At 41.3% G+C, this 19436-nt stretch overlaps 1 protein-coding gene across 2 annotated transcripts in view; it reads left to right on the forward strand.

The window, feature by feature from the left end:
* tmem132e (transmembrane protein 132E) overlaps positions 1-19436 on the forward strand; it is a 484215-nt gene that overhangs the window by 451913 nt on the left and 12866 nt on the right. For both annotated transcript variants that reach the window (XM_069671683.1, XM_069671682.1), the window contains exon 7: positions 5983-6262. In XM_069671683.1, the coding sequence (XP_069527784.1) occupies positions 5983-6262 (280 nt within the window). The remainder of the gene's footprint in view (positions 1-5982; positions 6263-19436) is intronic.

Genomic DNA, 19436 nt, shown 5'->3' on the forward strand with positions numbered 1-19436 from the left:
GGAGCATTAACACTCACGCGGGTGGCTGCTGTCGCCGCTGCTGGAGTACATCACCGCAGACCGAATCCATTTCCACCCAACCTGAATACAAATGGTGCGTTTAGGGAGTTGTTTGAAGAATTAAGGTATTTGGAATGACCTGGAGTGCTTGGAAAACATCTTGCATTGCCTCGTTTTTCACAGATCCCCACTGGGCTATAATAGGCGATAGATAGTTTATTATTTTGACAGTCAGAATGTGTCTTGTGTCCCTACTTCAGCACCATTCCTTCGCTTTATTCTTCCATTGTAAGAGGCCTGGCTTATTAAAGCAGAGCCCTTAAGATGAGGAATCATATCTGTGCTTTTATCAGATTTGTGAGATGTTCTGAGCATCGTTATTTTGAACGGTGTTTGCTGTTTGTCCGGTGTTTAGCAGGCCCCAGGGTGCGCCGACGGTCTCTTCCGGTATAACTCTTGTATAATGATATTAGCTTTATGATTCATCCTGCACACAGTTTTAATAGGTGAACAAGCAAATTGGTGCTGCTTTAAAGTTTGTTTCTTAAAAGTATGTACAATTCTTCCAGCCCATTTTCCACGCATACGACGCCCCCCCCCCCCATGCCGTCATGAAAATAGTAATCAAAGACCCCATGTGAGCTATTTTAGGTGGATATGATTGCCACACAGCCAGGCCAGAGGAATTCATTTCACTGCAGCGGAGGCATTTCTTTCTAGCATGCTGTCATTTGGATTTACTGAGTGTATGTAATTTTCTTTTCCCTGTAGTTCTTTGCAGCGTCGGGCAACTGCCGACAAAGACAGCTCCCATCATTCTTTATGGTGCCAAACACACGCTATTGAAGCTGCTGATGCCGACTAGACCGGCCTTCCCACAGGAGCCTTTGTTTTTTAGTGATATTCCTGCTGCTGGTGTCGAACACATCCTTTGACGTATGGAATATAGCACTTTTTGAATGTCTGCAGCTGTCGCACTGTCACTGCGGGATGGCTTTCACTTGGTGCTATTTCAATAAGAAATGCAGCGTGTTCTTTTAATCAAATACTCAATACCACTTTAATTGTAGGCTTAAGTGTAATAAAGATATAACAAAGACAAAAGACAGGAAATAGATCAATTCTCTCTAATGTTCGTAACTCTTGATTTATTGTTTCAGTAGTATTCTTCTGCCTACGTCTCATTTCAGGGTTATATACTTGTTGTGTCGATGCTGGAACATCCATCATCATGGATTAAGCCTGGAAAAGTAATAACCCACGTTTGTCACATGTATTAAACCACATACAAACATTTGTTGTTTCCACGTTTCACATATTAAATGTGAGGCATCACACGTGAAACAATCCATTTGTCATGTTGAGTAAACCATCGCAGTCAAGGTTGACTTATAACTACACAATATTTCACTGCAATGTGTTTAAGCAACCTGTTCTCACTCACAACTCTTCAACAGGAGCTTTGTCTGTGGTCCAACTCTTCAAAAAATCATCATCTAGGTTTTGTTCTAACGTCATTTCTGGATGCTCTTATTGCTTTGATGTGCAGTTGAAGTCAGGTGACGTAGTATGAAGAGCAGTAAAGCGTGTTAGGACGGTGTTCAGGAGTGATTGACCCTTATTTAAACCCAAACTATAATCTTTTTTCCTAGGCCTAACCAAACATAACAAACCTGCCACTGTTTCTCAACGATATACCAGTTTAAATTGTTTTTTGCATGCCCCAAAAAAAAGTTAAATTTTTTGCAAGCTTTTAGTTTGAAGTTTAACAGAACTCTGCATATTTATGATTGCTGCTTTTATTTTGAAAGTCAAAGAGGACATTGTGTTAACTTGCAGGTACAAAGCTGACACAGAGCTAAGTACCTTGATGGTAATAATTTAAAGCATATGGCCTCTGAACAAGCTGCATTTTTTTTTTTTTTAAAGATTCATTTTTTGGCATTTCGCCTTTATTTGACAGCGAAGAGAGACAGGAAATATGGGGAAGAGAGAGTGGGAAAGGAATTACACCAAAGGGCAGCAAGTCTGAGTTGAACCTTTGACCGAGGCATCGAGGAGTCTGCCTCCGGACACGGAGCGCCTGCTCCACCAACTGAGCTAAACCGACGCCCCCATGCTGCGTGTTTGATTAGTTTAGAGTGTGCCGGTGTAGGTCAAAGACGCTGTCAATACAACCCCAACCTCCCCGTTTGATTCATGTCCTCACTTCCTGTCATCCCTTTGATAACTCCTGTATATAAAAAGGCAACCCCCCCAAATTCATATTTCATCAGCCAAAGTTTGAACTTGGGACTTGACTTCAACTTGACTGTCAAGACTGGAGACGTCTTTGTGAGGTGCAAAACAACAACGACCTGGACATCAGCCATTAACAACAGCGGACCACTGCCAACAGCTGCCTTCATACTTAGGGACTAACAGTTGCTCTGGCAGGAGACAGCAGGTTGTGTTTGTCCTGACCTCTGTGTTGTTTGTTTAAAGTCAATAATAATAAGTGATAATAAATTAGGGGATGTTCCACAGCACCGTAAATAACACCGCACAGTAAGAAGGGAAATAACTGTAATAAAATGTAAATGTGGCTCGTTAGTCATTCCAAACACACTAATGCTCCACCAAATTGTGATTATTTGCATGAGACTTTGCTAAAGCTGCTTTACTCTGTGATTGTTAGACTGAATTATTGTCTTTTCATTAACTCCTCTCAATCCTCCCGCCGCTCCCTCTCTGCTGCTTATTTTCCTCCTCCTCACAGGCGAGTCTGACTCTCCTTTACACAACCTCTAACCTTCACACTCTCTCCCTCGCCTCCTTAACTCTTTTATTTATTTTTTCCGTTGCAGGCTTTCCATCCTACGTTCTTTCACTTCTGCAACGTGACACATTCTGAAGCTTCATGCACAGCAAGGTCTCGGCCTGCAGTGGGCCTTTGCTACAGTGCAGCAGAATTGCTCACTGGCTGCATTATCCAGTAACATGCTCTAAAAAAGGAAAGGAAGTGTAATCGGGCGGGCAGCCCGTGTGCACTGAAGCTTCAGCTTGTACCTTTGTATCAGAGACTTTAATAAGAACAGACAATATTCTTCTCGGGGAGAAAAAATATCAACCTTATTTTCAGGTACAGACTCGGCAAGGTAAACTTTCACTGACCTGAGCCAGAAGTTGTGAAACTCCTTGACAGAGACAGAGAGCGCCTTAGTGTCTCATTGGGTTTTTCACCGCCTTTAACTGAATGACTAACGGAGTGTGCAGTCTATGCATCTGCTGCTGAGTTAACTCGTGTTTCTAAATACAACAGCAGCTACTTGTCCTGAAGCTACACTCTCAACCTCCAACACACAGATGTCCAGAGTGAAGATGCCGTCAAGGCCAGAGAGCAAAAGTTACCAGGAAGAAAAGTGCAACATAAGATCAGCTGTATCTGTTCTCGCAGTGCAAACTCTTCTTGTATCAACTTACTTTTGCAGGATGTCAAATCAGGTTGTTGCTTTTAATTGGGTTTGCTGGAAAGTCAAGGCGCTCACACATTTTAAAGAGTCATTCAGGTAATTTAATTAGCTAGTTTTAGGTGGTGTCTGCAATAGACAGTTTTTAAGAATATATATCAGAAATAGAAGGAGCAGAATACTTGATATACGGAAATTTAGTCAGTAATATTAGGCTACAAAAACAAAGGATCTTAGATTTCCCATGAGGACCTCTCAAAGACCTTCATCTTTTATACTCCTCACCTTCAATTTGCATCACAAGCTCCCTGTTATTTATATTTGTAGTCTCAAAGCCTCACCCGAGATCTCATGACACTGTGATGGGTTGTTTTACTGGACTCCTTAAGATATTATACAGCTGTTAGAACAACTTTTCATGTATAAAAACATGCAACGGATTCTTGTGAGCTAAGGTTTTTAAAAAGTTGACTTACCAACTTTACCAATAACATTTACCTCTTACTGCACAAATGTATCTAATTACTCTAAAAAAGTATCCATCGTTCCAAATACAGCACGGCATACATCTCCTGTGTGTGTTGGACAGGGTCTCACAGGAGCTCTTGCAGATGCCCACTGGACAGGTCCCAGTTTATTGTCGGCTCACACTAGATAGCTGCAATGTACTCTCACGTTCAAACTTAACTTCCCCAACGTGTTGAAATGTATTTCATGTTATTTCCTCTGAAGTTTTTTACTCTTATCTGACTTCCCTTCAATAAAAATGCTCTAAATGGTCCAGACACAGTAATACTGATGCTTTTTAAACTGTGTGAACAATTTTCCCTCTCCTGAAGTCACCGTCTGAAACATTTATTAAAGGTCATGTATTTAATAAGTATGCAACTTGAAGTGGTTTGTGAGTCCACGAAGGCAGAAATTAAAATAACTAAATTATTTTTTTAATGAAAAACTTAACCTTAAGTTAATATTTGAGATGGGTTATTGCCAGATTATTCAATCAATCCTAAAGTGGAAAAATTGCACCATTCAAACCACATTGATGTTTTGCTATTTGCAGCTCCGTGCTCTTTTTATCATGCTGTTTGTATTCTCATTGTTTTACTGACTCTATACATGCAGTTTGAACTAATGCAATGCATTGTTGCACCGACTAATACAATCAGACAGGTGGCTTCCCACCGCTGTAGCTTTTATTGTCAAGGGAATAACTTCCATAGTATTTCCATGGTATTGAATTATATATGTGTTGACTTTGCCACTTAGTTTTAAACCACACAGTGGCTGTGAAACACTTTGCATTTTATATTCATTCCTAAGTAACACATTCAACCAACCATAGACACGGACGTGTTAAGTCCATGACCCGATTTTAATCAGAGCAAAAGAGCTTCATGAAGTGAAGTTAACGTTGCTTGAATGAACAATTGCATGCAGGTGCCTCCAATGACCCATGAGAGCCTTATGGGAGGCCCTTTTACTCCGAAACATCATATATAGCTGCCAGTGCAGAATTATAAGCAGAGCGGAGTGCTGGCTGAAGCATGGGAGGGAATGATGAGGTGTGGAGAGTTGAATGCTGAAATGAATTAATAATCAAACTCAGTATGTGGGACATACATGCAACAATGCACCGTGCTGTTGAGGGACTGTATCCTCTGTGTTTTTGAGACCTCGGGACAGAAGTGCCCCGCCTAATAATCAGACCTCTTCCTTGAATCAATGGGTGGGATATATACTTTGTCGGTGGCTGGCAGCCCCGCTGCATCTCCTGAATCTCAAGTTGCTCAGATAGTTAAGTCAAAGCAAAGATTAAGCAGAGGAGTGCTTTTTAAGTAGGAACTGGCAGGCTGTCAGGCCTGCTGAGGGAAGTTGGGTATCTCATACATCTCGTTGTAGAGCAGATTGCGCTCGGTGGGGGATGCACCTGGCATGTTTAACCCCGCCGCCCAGGGCTCCTGTGAAATGAGAAGGGCATCATTCCAAATCTCCGCTTTTTGGTGCCTGTCATCTCTTTCCCTGCTGGCTCAGAGGACTTTTTCCTCATCGCCTCTACATCAGAACAGATAATGGGATGGATCTGTGTGGAGTGGTGCCGACTTTCTCATCAGTGTTATGATGTCAAATTATAAAATGAGTGGAGACCCTTAAGAACAGAAGGCACAAATTGAGACGTAGCATCATGCCACAGTACTGGGAATAATTCAGCAGCAGCTGCTCGGTTTAAAGCAGTGACAAGTTATGATTGGTGATCGTTTCAAGTTTTTAACAGTTTTATAAAGGGTTCTCAATCTTATTGGTGGCTGATTCCAGGCAATTTTGCCAAATCTTTGGTAATGAGTTAAGCTTTTGAAGCTTTTCACTTCACTTGCCTTTTAGCAGGAAGCTCCGCAGCTGCCTTACAAAGACTACTCTCATGTGTGGGTTGGGAAGCACTGGTACTTTATTTGCTACATCCTTGAAACGAAATGAAGGAATTCTTTATGCATTTCATTAATTCAATTGTTTCCCCCATTTTTCTCCCTCTAAGGAGCACCAGAGACAGCGACGCAGATGAGGAAGACGACGAGCGCCGTGTGAGCCGAGGCTGCACCCTGCAGTACCAGCGGGCTTTGGTTAAGGTGCTCACCCAGTTCCACACCACCTCCACAGAGGGCACCGACCAGGTCATCACAATGCTGGGACCAGACTGGCAGGTGGATGTCACCGACCTGGTCCAGGACTCCCTGAAGGTGGCCGACCCCAGGATAGCTGAGCTGGTGGACAGGACGGTGTTGGTGGGTCTGGAGTTGGGATCCACTGTGCTGAAGGTAAGCTGTCCGACTTTGCACCTCGATACTGAGAATTCACACAAATCAGCAGTGAAAGATTAGGTCTCTTTTTGTGACAAATGTTGCGTCAGAGTGAGAAGTGTGAAAGCAGGCATGGTGTTCCTTGAACTTGCCCTCCTCAGCTACATAACAAAATGAAGATTTGAGGTAAAAAGATGAGGAAGAAATATTTCAAACTAAGAGCTCATTACTCTTTCTGAGTTTCCAGCAGCTTTTGGTGGCCAAAGAAACTAATGCAGGTCTTAACAACACATGAAGTGGAGCCAGTATGGGCTTACCTGGGTTAGGTGGGCTTCAACTAGTAATGAGGTCAGAGTCAGCTTTTGACCGGGCTGGCGTTAGGGCCAAAATGGGGCAGCTGACCCAAGTTTGGGCGGCTGTGGCTCAGTGGAAGAGTCGGTCGTCTTTCATTCGGAAAGTTGGTGGTTCGATCCCCATCTCCTTCAGTCTACAGGTCTAAATGTCCTTGGGCAAAACACTGAACCCAAAGTTGCTCCTGGTGGCATAGCCAACGGTGTGTGAATGGGATTAGTACTGAGTTACAGTTGGACACTCTGCCTAGCAGCCTCTGCCATCAGGGTGTGAAGGGTGACATGTAGTGTAAAAGAGTGGTCGCAAGACTAGAATAGCGCTGTATAAGTGCAGTCCATTTACCATTTACATGGGCAGCCAGAAGAATATATCAATGGGCAAAACTTTCTAAAGAAAGCAAACATGGATACTTGACAGGTAGCAAGTGTGCTCAGTCGACCCATATGGGCCCTGTGTGGAGCCCATCAAGGTCCCTTCATTAACCCATCTCAGCTTCCTATGTGGAGCTCCATGTGAACTCAGGACAAAACTGGGCGCCGATTGGGTACCCCAATCAGCCCAGGTATAATCCATTTTGCCCCCTTATGTCTTAGCTGGATAATGTAGGAAAAACGATGATGCTGCTACAACAAAGTCAGACGTTGTATACAAACCAACAGTTTAGCCAGATTTTCTAACGTGTGTGCACCCGAAATGTGTGTTATTCCTTCATAGAAGGGAAACAATGGCAATAACGTTAGTTCAAAGTTCGATATCAGTAGACATTTGATAAACTGTGATGGACAACTGCAAAGGACAGACTGGGTATTACTTTTACTATTCATCTTTGTTTTCTCTCTGAGGTGTTGGGCTAACCTGGTGATTTGTTTCAAACATGGCCGACGGTTTGATTGATTGAGTTTCTTTGTGCCATGTTCGGATCACAGAGATTCATTCTGGGAGTACAATGTCGGACTTCTCCTTGGGAATGATGGACTGACCTATGAATGTAACACCAAAGTTGCAATAAAAAAAGATTTATTCTTGAAGTTTAAACAGCATTTGACTGTTATAAAACAAGAACCTCTTGGTCTCTCTGTAAGTGTATGCCGCCTTTGATGTCCACTTCTCTGAAGTAAAAGTAGCGTATAAATGCATCAGCCGAGACAGGATCAGAAGTCCTTATAAAGGAAGCGGCACAAAGTTATGACTCCTCTGCAGTGATTTACAGATGCTTCGCTGGTCATTTATGGGGACAGAGAGAAGTAACGGTTGGTGAGAGTTTTGATCGCCGTGAGAGATCACAGTTTCAGCCTGTCAGGAGAAAGAATAGTTGCCTGATGGATGCGTCTGATGATGGTGAAATAGGGAGGAAAGATATAAGTCGCCAATCCATCATTTTAAATGAGCAATGGATCATTTGTAATGTGGTGAAGGGTATGAATAATTATACATCAATTTACCACCAGACGGAACCTGCCACGCTGACTCACAGCTATTGTAAATAAATAAGTTAATTGAATGATTTCATCCATCAAACAGCTTTATCTTGGAATGATCTGGAACAACATGCCAGAGCTGGTGTGGAGATGCTGGATTACTCAAAATGTAATTGGATTACAGTGATCTAGAAATACTAGTATAGGTCCTCCATCAGGTCTCGAGGCTCACTTTTAAGCAAAATAAGTATGATATTGTTTAACCACTGTTCAAAGGTCTCTGTGAGGTTGGCATTTGGCTACAGTTGAATGCAAATGTCGGCATGTTTGTAATGCCAAATAAAGTATGTTTAACTATCCTAGTTTAGCAAGTTAAAGGACCAACAATTCTTCCAAGGGAGACATGAATCTGTGTACAAAATGTCTGGTAATCTATCCAAAAGTGGTCCAGACATTTCACTCAAACCAAAGATGCTGATCATCAATAAAGAATCAGGCTTTAATCTTGCAGAGCCTGAGACATTTCGCTTGACAGGTGAGAACTTTCCTTTACTGGTGGCACCAGATGAAGGTCAGAGGCTCACAGGTTTTATGATTCATCTTCTTGAACGTCTGTAAATGTCAAGCTGCTGATAGTGCTGGAAGTAAAGTCAGGGAATCACCAAAGTCAATACGATTCACTGTGATCTCGTTTTTACCTGTTTGCTTCAGGTATCTAAAGATTACTTTTCATCATTGATTGATATTAAGCATTTATTTAAGCAGTCTGACTGAAGCAGAAGCTGATGATCACTCCTTTTTGTGCGGAAGAAGCGTCACATGATGCGTGAAAAACGCCCCTTTTTCTGTGAGCGTGCACAGAGCCTGAAGCAGAAAGCCTGAGTGAAAAGAGGAAGTTCATAACCACCTTTGTACCCGTTATCTCCATCCGGGTTGCCCAGGTACCCTGGCTTGTATTTTGCCGGACTGATTAGACTCACAGTGGGGAAAAATATGCATTTTGAATGTACGACAGCTCACCATGAACATTTTAGTCCCATCTCGCCTTGTTAACGAAATCAAAACATATGTGTCGTCAGAGTTTTTATTTTCAACAATCTATTTTTAGCTTGTTAACGAGTCGTCTTCGTCTTCGTCTTCAAATCCATCCGAGGTTTGCACTGACTCGAGATATTTCACCTCAATATACGAAAGTGACCCGCTGGTGGCACCTGAGAAAGGTCATCCTCTGAGTACCAGGAATATTTGTAAATGTCAACCTGCTAATGGCACTGGTAGGAGAGTCCAGGAATCACCAAACCCAGTGTGATTCACCATGAATGTTTGTACAAAGTGTCAAAGCAAACCATCCAACAGGTGTTGAGATATTGAACGGCCAACACTGCCCCCAAAGCGCCGTGCAGCTAAGCAGGTTAAGTAAGGACAGTCGATGTGTATTTACAGGTGGATGCCATTCCCCATTTACTTAGTCATACATCAAAGTTACCAGCAGGGCATCACTTCATTAAGTCAAATGATCACTGGTCAATGACTCCAAATTAAAACTCCAGCTGCCTCAGTCCCTGCAGGTGTGAATGACTGCATGAAATGTGCGAGGCAAGTTAAAACACGCTTGAAGTTTTAAACAGAAAAGATCTCTGCAGAATCTTCATCCATTCAGCGTTAATGATTGAAGGCTTACAAAACTCGTGTGACAATAAATGGATACTAAAGATCCCCGGTTTGAAGAGCCTACGTCACAATGAACAGAGAAATTATTCTGCTGATTTTCTGAAGATGAACATTATACATCCCCCTCTTACTGAAATTCTCCGCCTGTCTGAGGATTTTAATGAGTCCTTGAGTCTTCAGAAACGGATTCAAATTGTCCACCAGCTCATGAATATGAATAAAGAAAAGGAGAAGCTATTGTCCACTTATTGCAGGATTCCAGACAGTCATTTCAATTCTTTCTTTCTGGGAGGATGCTTGAGGATTACTGCATGAATTAAGAATTTCTATGTCAAATTGGACAGCTCTGCTCAATTGTGGACACAAAAGAGAAGGTTCAAAGGTTAAACTATAAAGATAGCAGAACTCAATTATGCTGTCAATGATATGTTTATGTCCTGTGATTACACAGCAAAGTGATGACTTTCTAAGAATTCGCCAAACCTTGGGGGAACTGGGGGTTTAATCCCAAGGATTACTGAACAATGAGCCGTTCTCAAAGTGAAAAGCCAGTCGGACAGAATTCGCTCGTCTGATGAGGCATTATTTATTTAATGTCTGCAAACATCAAGCACTCTTCCCAAGACAGATGGGAATAGAAAAAAATAGATTCTAATCTACAGAATCTTCAATCTCACTGGGAAATAATGGTCCAATATTTGGTGCATGAACTGTTTGTATCTCCACAATGTGATCTCTTTGTGAATGTTACATTTAGTGGATCATTTAATGGATCTTCTAGAGGTGAAGTTGCAACCAACAAAGCTGATCTAATTCATTGTTCTTACTTATACCTACAAAAAACTTTAATATAGTATACTTATATAGTATAGTAATTCGTATAACAGCAATGTCAGACTCTCAGAGCAAGTCTCTCGGCCGTCCAGCATGTGTACATTTTGTAAGAAGCTATATGAACTGTTGCATCCGGATACCTTAAACTAGGGATTCCCAAAGCAGGGTGTGTGCGAGCATCCTCTAGGGAGTGCGCATGAGGAAAAATGTAATGCTGGTGTAATGATGTATTTATTTCACCAAGTGGGTGATGGATCAAATGGATCCACTTTGTGTCCATGTGATCTGTTTCTGAGCCTCTGCATGTGTCAGTCTAATGTTTCTTGATTTGGTGCCTCGTGTGTAACTCTACTGCAGTTTGATTCAAATTAGGCTACTGATGTTCTAATTTCTGTCACCACTATGTTAATGTGACAGCATGTTCCCCATCGTCTCTCATGATGGGCCTACCTGCCTGTGTGTGTCTCCTCGCCCTCACTCGGCCCTTTGCCGCATGTCATCCCCCATTCTCTCTTCTCCCGTTTCCAACACTTTCCACTGTCATCTCAGTTAATAAAGGCATAAAAGGCCAAAAAAACAAAATACTTATGAAAATGATGTTTAATTTCTGCCCATAGATTGCCCCAAGTCTCAGTTTTTATATGAAAATAGGGAGAAAGGGTTTCAAACAACACCAGCTGGATGTTTTTTGAATCAATGCAGTACAACAATTTCCACCCACAACATAGGCTAATCTAAATTTATACCATTATTAGACTCCTCAAATATTATAACATGCTTTTTTTTTTTTAAATAGAGAGTTATATTATCGAGGATATTTATGTTATAAAATGTTTAGGCACAGGTCCCATAGTAGTAAAGGCCTCTCTCTGCTTACAGAGATAAATGATGGGGGTTTTACAGGCCAGAAGCTTAAAATACATACATCATCTTATGTGACTTTAAACAAAGTCCCACATCACACCCTCCATACCAAGATCACCCCACAATCACTGTCTTCTGACTGAGGAGATTTTTCACGTGTCATTCCCCCTCCGTCTGTCCCCTCATGCTTTGATCTGTCTAATAAAGTTGAATATGCCCCCCAAGAAAGCATCAGTTTTATCGCTGTGACTATCAGGAACACGAGGCGGCCTGTTCCGTTATAAGCTTCTGTAGCTGTCGAGGGAAGCCTTGCCTTGCAGTGCTGGAGATGAAGAGGTTTATTTTGCAGCTTTTGCACCCACTTACTTTGCAATGTGATGTGCTGTGCTGTGTAATTGCCTGAAAGTTTACATGATGGTAAAAGTTGAAAGCGAGAGTCATGTTTTCACAGCGTTTCAAGGGGTATTACATTTGTGTTTCATCAGTCCATCCTCTTGGAATGGAACCACTTTGTGTTTTGTGCAAACACGCATAAAGAAGCATGGATACATCTCGGTGCTAGTCAATGTTAATTACACGGATGGAAAGTATAATGAAAAATGCCCATCATTTCTGCAGGATGAAGGCTTGAGCTTGTAGAAGTCAAAGCGTAACCAGACTAAATTGATCTGTCACTTAAGTTCACAAAAAATGGATCACGGTTCAATTTGCTAAAGCTCTCTTTCTGAATAATACATCATATTTTGTTAGAAGTTTTCTTTATTGATGTTGGACATACTGGCTGACACGGTCATCTGGTGCTGTCCGTCACATGCTTCATATGTGCGCTAGCTATTGAATCCATGGCTGCATTCATACTGCAGGCCTTCATGCTCAATTCCGATTTGGAGCTCATATCTGAGCTTTCTCTGTCACTGTTCATATCTATTTTAGAATAGGACGCAGGTAAGATATCAGTGTGAACAGAAAATTACTTAAAAATACAAGAATGCGCAAACAATCCGCTGACATTTGTTTTCCATAAAACATGTGCAAGTAAATAATAGCAATTAAATCTGCTATTTCGCCGTTTCTCCACTGCTGTGTGTCAAGTGGAAAGGAAGTCTTCTTCTTTAGAATCACTCCTGGAAATGTGTATATTACCGAGGCAACGGGGACCAATTCTGATATGAGTGTTCAAATCATAGACTGTATAAATAATGGATGTAGTCTCAGTGACGTCACCCAGAAGCGTTTTGATGCCTGAATTGCCCCGGCGCTGTCGGTCGCCATATTGGAAATGCCAGAGCTGACTAATCCGGAGGCGGGCAAAGAGGAGGAGCGCGAACGAGCTAAAGCCTTTGGCTGAGGACTATGGGCGGGCCGCATGAATCAGCCAGCTACGGCTAAGAAGCTAGGCTATGTGCTTCTCAGCGTAGCTAGCGGTTATTAGCCACAGACTGTATAAATAATGACTGAGCTAGTTTATTTAACTTTCTTTTTCCCACAGAGGAGATTCTGTTTGTGACGGTGACTGACTGCAGGTGTTTATTTATCAGAGTAAAGAAGTAGCGGACTCGACGCTCGCTAGCCCAGTGAGAGAGCAGCGGGCGTGCAAGCAGAGAGTCGACATGTAACGGGAAACTTAAAGTAACCGATCTTCTCATCACGACGGTCCGCTGTAATCTCTCCGGGGGAAAGCCAACAACTTCTGACTCGTATTTACTGGCCGAAGATGAAATAAATGTTTGATAAACACTGAACAGGCTAACAAGCAGCTAAAGCGAGCACAGTATACCTGCTACTTAGTGCTAAAAATACCGCTATACAATAACACTAACATTTAACTCACCGAATGAAAAAAATCCCCAAAAGGCTCCAACAACACAGACAGGTGAAGTTAAGTTCAGTGATTGTGTGTCTGTGTTGACGTCTAGCAGACAGCCAGCAGGATCCACCTGTCAATCAAGTGATTCGGCCCCATAATTAAAGGCTAAATGTAATTAAAACAAATGTGTTACAAAAAAAATCACCCCCCGTACAGTTATTAATAAAATTAGCTAGTTATAAAAAAAAAAAGTTTTTTGTGCCAGGCTGTAAACATGTTTATTTCAGCTGTAAAAATTGGCATTTTCCCACCTGCTGTAATGTTATTTCTTGTTTTCTGAAGCCAGCCTCAAGTGGCCACTTGAGGAACTGCAGTGTTTTTGCACTTCCGCATTGGCACCGCAGGTTGCCGCTTGGTTCAAACACAAGTCACATGCAGGTTAAATGTTTTGGATTCTGATTTAGTACCACATATTCAAGAAGCCTAGTTCCAAATTTAAAAAATGCAACATCATGCAACTTTTTGCTGTTCACACTGATTTAAAAAAAATCTGATCTGTGTCACATAGGAGGAAATATTTGGAATTGGGACATTTTTAGCTGCAGTATGAATGCAGCCAATGTTAGGAAACAACAAAAGATCACAGCTGAACTGCTTTTATCTTCTTGACCCGTCAAGGAAATATTGTATTACATAGTACTGTTTAAAATGTACAGCGTACCTTGATTCATATTTCAAAATTTAGAAAAATATTTGACTTACAGAATGCACAAGCAGCACATTTCACTGTACTATGTTCCACAAAAAAACACTTTTTTAAATCTTCTTTCCTGTCTCCACACCAAGAGAGTTTCCAGCTGCGTGAAGTTTTTTTTGTATATTTCTTAAAAACAATGATAAAACCACACTCTGCGTCGACACACTTCTGCGTTCCCAAGTGGCAGCAAGAAAAAAGTGTTTGATTTTTAGAAAAATGTGAAGCTCTCTCAGTCTGCTGGGTTCATCTAATGTCACATTCTGTTTGATAAGATTTCCCTCCAGTCTCCCAATGAGACATAAGACATTATTTTTGGGGCGTACAGTGTGAATCTACAGTGTCTATTAGTTGGATCGACATATTCTTACTGTGATTTAGATGTACTCTTACATAAAACCCGAAACATCAAGTGCAACTTTAACTTTCAACCAGCAACAGTTTCTCTTAAAGGGAATAAAGCACAAAGTGAGTCATAATGAAGGCCTGAAATGACTGCAGAGTCTTGCATTATAACTTATATTGAATTAACAGCATGGCTTTAAGTGTAAAGATGATATATAAATGATCTCTCTCAAGGATTGCTCATAGTGGTGTTCACTTCAACAAATATATAGACATGTGTAAGGGTTCTTTGTTAGCTGAAAGGTGACCTGTTTTTCTCAGGTGTGTCTGCTACTGGAGAGAGTATAAAACCAATGAAATCTACAGCTTGCATGACTGAATCTTCCACTGATATACCGTTGCGAGGCACACCAAAAGTATGATTTATTGAATGCAAGGTTGGAGACAAGAAGCGTGGAGTGTAGCAGGGAGAGGATAATGTAGTGTGATGCAAGTAATATGCACCTGCATGAGTGAGCGCTCGGCCACGTTTGGTGCAGACACCCTGCTGGTCAGTGTCAATCCCCTCCCTCTCATTGATCTCCTGTTTGCAGTAAGCATCAGTGAAATAGTTCTGCCACTTCCTGTGAAGGCCAACATGCCGCCATGCACAGCTACACACACCTGAATGCTCAGCAGTGACTGATAGAGGAGCTCCTGCTTGAAGAACATGTAAAGTGTAACTACTTTCATGCTTCGCTTCACCTCCGGTGCCTGCAGCACCGATGACAAATTCGACTGGGAGCCAGGCTGGAAGGAGCGACACGACTACAGCTGACCTTTCCTCTCAGGCAGACGTAGAACACATTTATCATTCATTACTGGGAGTCATTGTGAATCTATATTTATTCCACATTGTTATATTTAGTCAACATAGCTCTGCTTACTTTCAGGCAGGAGGCGCTCACTTTTCATATGTTAATCATCAACCATGGAAGGAGAAGAAAAAAGCATCTTCCAAGTAAAAGAAAAGGTCAAACACAGTTTACTTTATTTTCTTTGGCAGTTTTGTGCAGGTCAGTTAGGGTTTTAAATAAACTGCTACTTTTCTTACTTGCTATAATTTATATGTCCAGTATGTCAGGTGACATAGAAGGAAGAGATACTCCAACACCATGATGTGTTGTACCTTGAGACAAACAATGAAAAGACACTTCCTTGAATGAACACTAAAGCAGTAGTTACCTTTACAAGGGGATGTGTCAAATAAAAAGATGTTGCTGAGTGTCAAAGGAATTAAGAAAGGCGGCAGCACTACATATTTAGCTGTATTTACAGCTTGGAATCCAGAAAGGACTCACATTTCTACACTACCAGCTCCCACTTTTTGGGGCTAGACGGTAGCTCAGTCTCTAGGGACTTGGCTTGGGAACCGGAGGGTGGCTGGTTCATGTCCCATTACGGACCAAGCATTGATTTGGGGCTGGTAGCTGGTGCCAGTTCCTTTCCTGGGAACTGTTGTGGTGTCCTTGAGCAAGGCACCGAATCCCCCAACTGCTCAAGCGCATTTCCATACAGTCCCCTCACTCTGACATGTGCATAGGGTCCTAATTTGTGAATGTGTGTATTTCGCAGTGTTGTGACCAAGTCATCTTTTCTCAAGGTCATTTGGTCCGAGTCTCAAGCAAGTCTCGGCCAATTTTTTCCTGGGCAAGTAACCCGTCTAATAATGATAATATTGGCAAATTTATATAACCTGTTCAAAAAGTATGACAATGAATTGTATCTGTTTTATCTTGGAGCCATGATGATGGTCTGGTCTGAGACCGTATTAAGTAGTCACGAGTACGACTGATGAGGCTTCTCTTTGGGGGCTTTGGTGTTGTGTGTTGCCATAGTGAGGATTTTGACTGACAGCCAGTCATCCAATCATGACAATAACATACCAGGGAGCTTTTTGAGTCGTCCAATCATGATGCAGTTTGCGCTGCATACGTACCTGATAGTTAGACAGAAACTTGACAACATTGAATTATATCATTTTATATTTAACAGCGAACATTCAAACTTATGAACACACGCAAGTCATCCGAGTCATGATGCTTCAAAGTCAAGTCAAGTCTCAAGTCATTTATTCTTTGTTTAGTCGCAAGTCATCAAAACAGTGACTCGAGTCGACTCGAGTCCAAGTCACCAAGTCTCAAGTCCACATCTCTGGTATTTCGGGCCTATGTGTGTGTAGCATGTTTGTTACAGAGTGAAAAAATTGAGTTTCCTCTCGAGGATTAATAAAGTATGTCTTCTTCTTCTTTGGGCATTGTGTCTGCTTGGTAGGGGTGGGGGATTGGGAGGGTCAGCTGAACCATTTGCATGTCCCATTTAAGCATGGTTCTTCAAATAGATTTGTTAAATGCCGAACTAAAACCAATAACAAATACAGTGGTTGAGTTTCAGTTCAGATCAAATGTGTCATTTCATTGTAATGAATAGCATTAGGCAGTCAAAATGTACCATCCTTTGTTGGTTATTTCCCTGGTGAATCACGTCCAGACAAATCAGTGCAGGATTGGCCTTGTGTGTGTTATCCTTGCTGGCAGCATGGTTCTGTGGATGGCAGTGTTAGTTGGTTAGTTTTGCTCTGACTCAAAAAAAAGGATTACCGTTACATTTTGATCTGAAATTTGGTAATCCTTGACTTTTGCTTCAGTGACCCCATCAGGTCGACATTTGTGGTCAAGACTGAAATAAACAACTATTGGATGGATTGCCATGATATTTGGTACAGACATTTATGTCCCTCACAGGAAGAGTTGCATTTGTTTTGGACATCCTTTACTTCCTAATTTATTGCCAACAGTCGGTAGAAATGTTATAGCTGTCTAATACTTTAGTTTATGACCAAATACCTGCCAAACTAAGGCCCTTCCTATCAGCCTCAGCTGTACTTTCTGTTTTAACTGCTAAGTAGATTATGTTAGCTGATGCTCCAATGCAATACTAATGAAGTGAAAATCATTATTCAAGATACAAGAGACAATTTCTCTACCAAAGCACCAGAATACAACCCACAGGATAAACCCTGTATGCTTAACTTTGAGTCATAATTTCTGGCCTTTTATCAAAATCACTAAAACTTTCTCCACCAACACAAACTAGAAGCAGCGTCTCCCGGAACATTCTGTGGGGGGTTTTCCTCAGACATAGCGGGAAATCTGAGAAATCAGTAACTGTTGTAATAGAAAATGAGGCAATCTGAAGGGAAAACAACAAAACCAAATTGCAGCACTTCATCAGCAAATACGCCCTGGAACTCATCACAAACATCACAAATTGATAACAGTTGGAGAGAAAATCTTTCTCCTGGGTTTCCATTTTTAATCTGACAAAAGCTTGTTTGAAGCTTAATTTCCCTCAGCAAGTGCCAGCAGATCTCTACACAAGTATTATTTTAGCAACACATGACTGCATCAGTGCAAATAGAATAAATGATCAACTGTGGCCACACTGGACTGGGACATTTATTCTGAGACACAGAACTTGGGATACAAATGGACTGGTTTTGAACCAAAGTGTTTACAGCTCATATTTATGCCAATAATTAATACCTTTCATGCTGTTTCAAATAACTTGAGTAACAAAACTTCAAGGAACAAAGTCGTGGAACTTGACAACAAAGCTGCACTCATGTCTGGCTTTTAAATGTAATGTTTTTAATGATGCTTAATTGTAGCTTGTTGTATTTAATGTATTTTCTTTCTTACTTTTATGTGACTAACCTCTCAGTTTCTTAAAAGCCCTTCTAGGGACGGATGTTACAAACTAGGAGACGTTATAAACACTAAGATACTTGCATTGGATGGCTGTTCTCAGTTTGTCTGTGTATATTGTATATATATATTATTCAACTCTATCCCGTACGTATCCTGACTGTGGCCTGATGTGCACCACCCGAGAAATATAGCAAAATGTCATTGGGACAGAGGCTACAACAACTAGGGTTGGTTCATTTTGTAGAATCAAATACTACACTGTGCCTGATGCTAGTTTGTAGCTAGCGGCTAAAGCCTGTTGGCTACATAAAGCTAAAACTCAAGTGATGATTTGCTCCGACTTAAACCTGGACCCACCCAGGTTCAGTCACCACGGATTGAAGTTGCCATTGTTTTTAGTTATTGATTGATAGACTAGAAAAAGCTTAACACAATGTTTTGACAGAGTTTTTGCCTTAACACAGATGAACCAGCACACAGATAGAAATGCTCCATATAGCATAGGCCACTTGGGTAAGATAAGGCATGGAATCTATATGGATTCAATGCATATATCAAGCTTGCTCATCACTAAGGCAAACAGTGTTGTTTCACTGACCTCTTCCTGTTAAAAGCTTCAAATCTGACCTCACACAACATCACTGTTGGCTGACCACATCCTAGAACATCTGTATCACTGTAGGAAGGTGAGAACCAAAAAAAAGGGTCAGTAGTAACGTGATGTTCAGCTGGTGTTGCTCTTTAATAATGGAGTCCAGACCAGCTACTGCTGCTAGAAAACTTGTTCTGTTCCAGCACAAATTATACAGTAGTACATAATACTGCAAATGTGCTGCCAGGAGGACGTGATTCCCCTTCTTAACTTCACTGCACTTTAATAGCAATACCAGCACCATGGCTGCAGCTGGAAGACTGATACTTATCCATGAATCATATTATGCTAAAGGAGATGTACTCCCTTTAAACTTGCACTGAATATGAAGAAACAGCTCCTATCCTTTTATATTTTGGCAACTGTTGGTGGAACCTCCAATGAGCCATTGCATCTATAAATGTCACCCCTCTGGTCCGTATGTTTATTGCTGTTTATTGATTTAAAACAAAATCAATCTATTATTATTATGGTTTCATGCTTCTATTACGTTTTAGCCTAATTATATTGTGTTAAACAGAAAAATGAAAAAGGTTGCGTTCAGGTAAATTTGGATTAAAACATCTGTAGCTGACTCTAACACGCATAAAACAGGTTTATGTGTTTTTGGAGGGTCTACGTGTGCCAAGTGCAGCTACAAAAATAGCAGACTGTGGGAGGTTGAAGCATTAATACCTAACTCGCTGCAGCCCCCAGTCAGTAGTGGCAAAGTGATTCTGGTTAAATAACCCTGAAATTAGATGACAG

This window comes from Semicossyphus pulcher, unplaced genomic scaffold, assembly GCF_022749685.1.
Source record: "Semicossyphus pulcher isolate SPU_LCO1_2020_fin unplaced genomic scaffold, fSemPul1.0.p SCAF_10, whole genome shotgun sequence".
Taxonomy (NCBI): domain Eukaryota; kingdom Metazoa; phylum Chordata; class Actinopteri; order Labriformes; family Labridae; genus Semicossyphus; species Semicossyphus pulcher.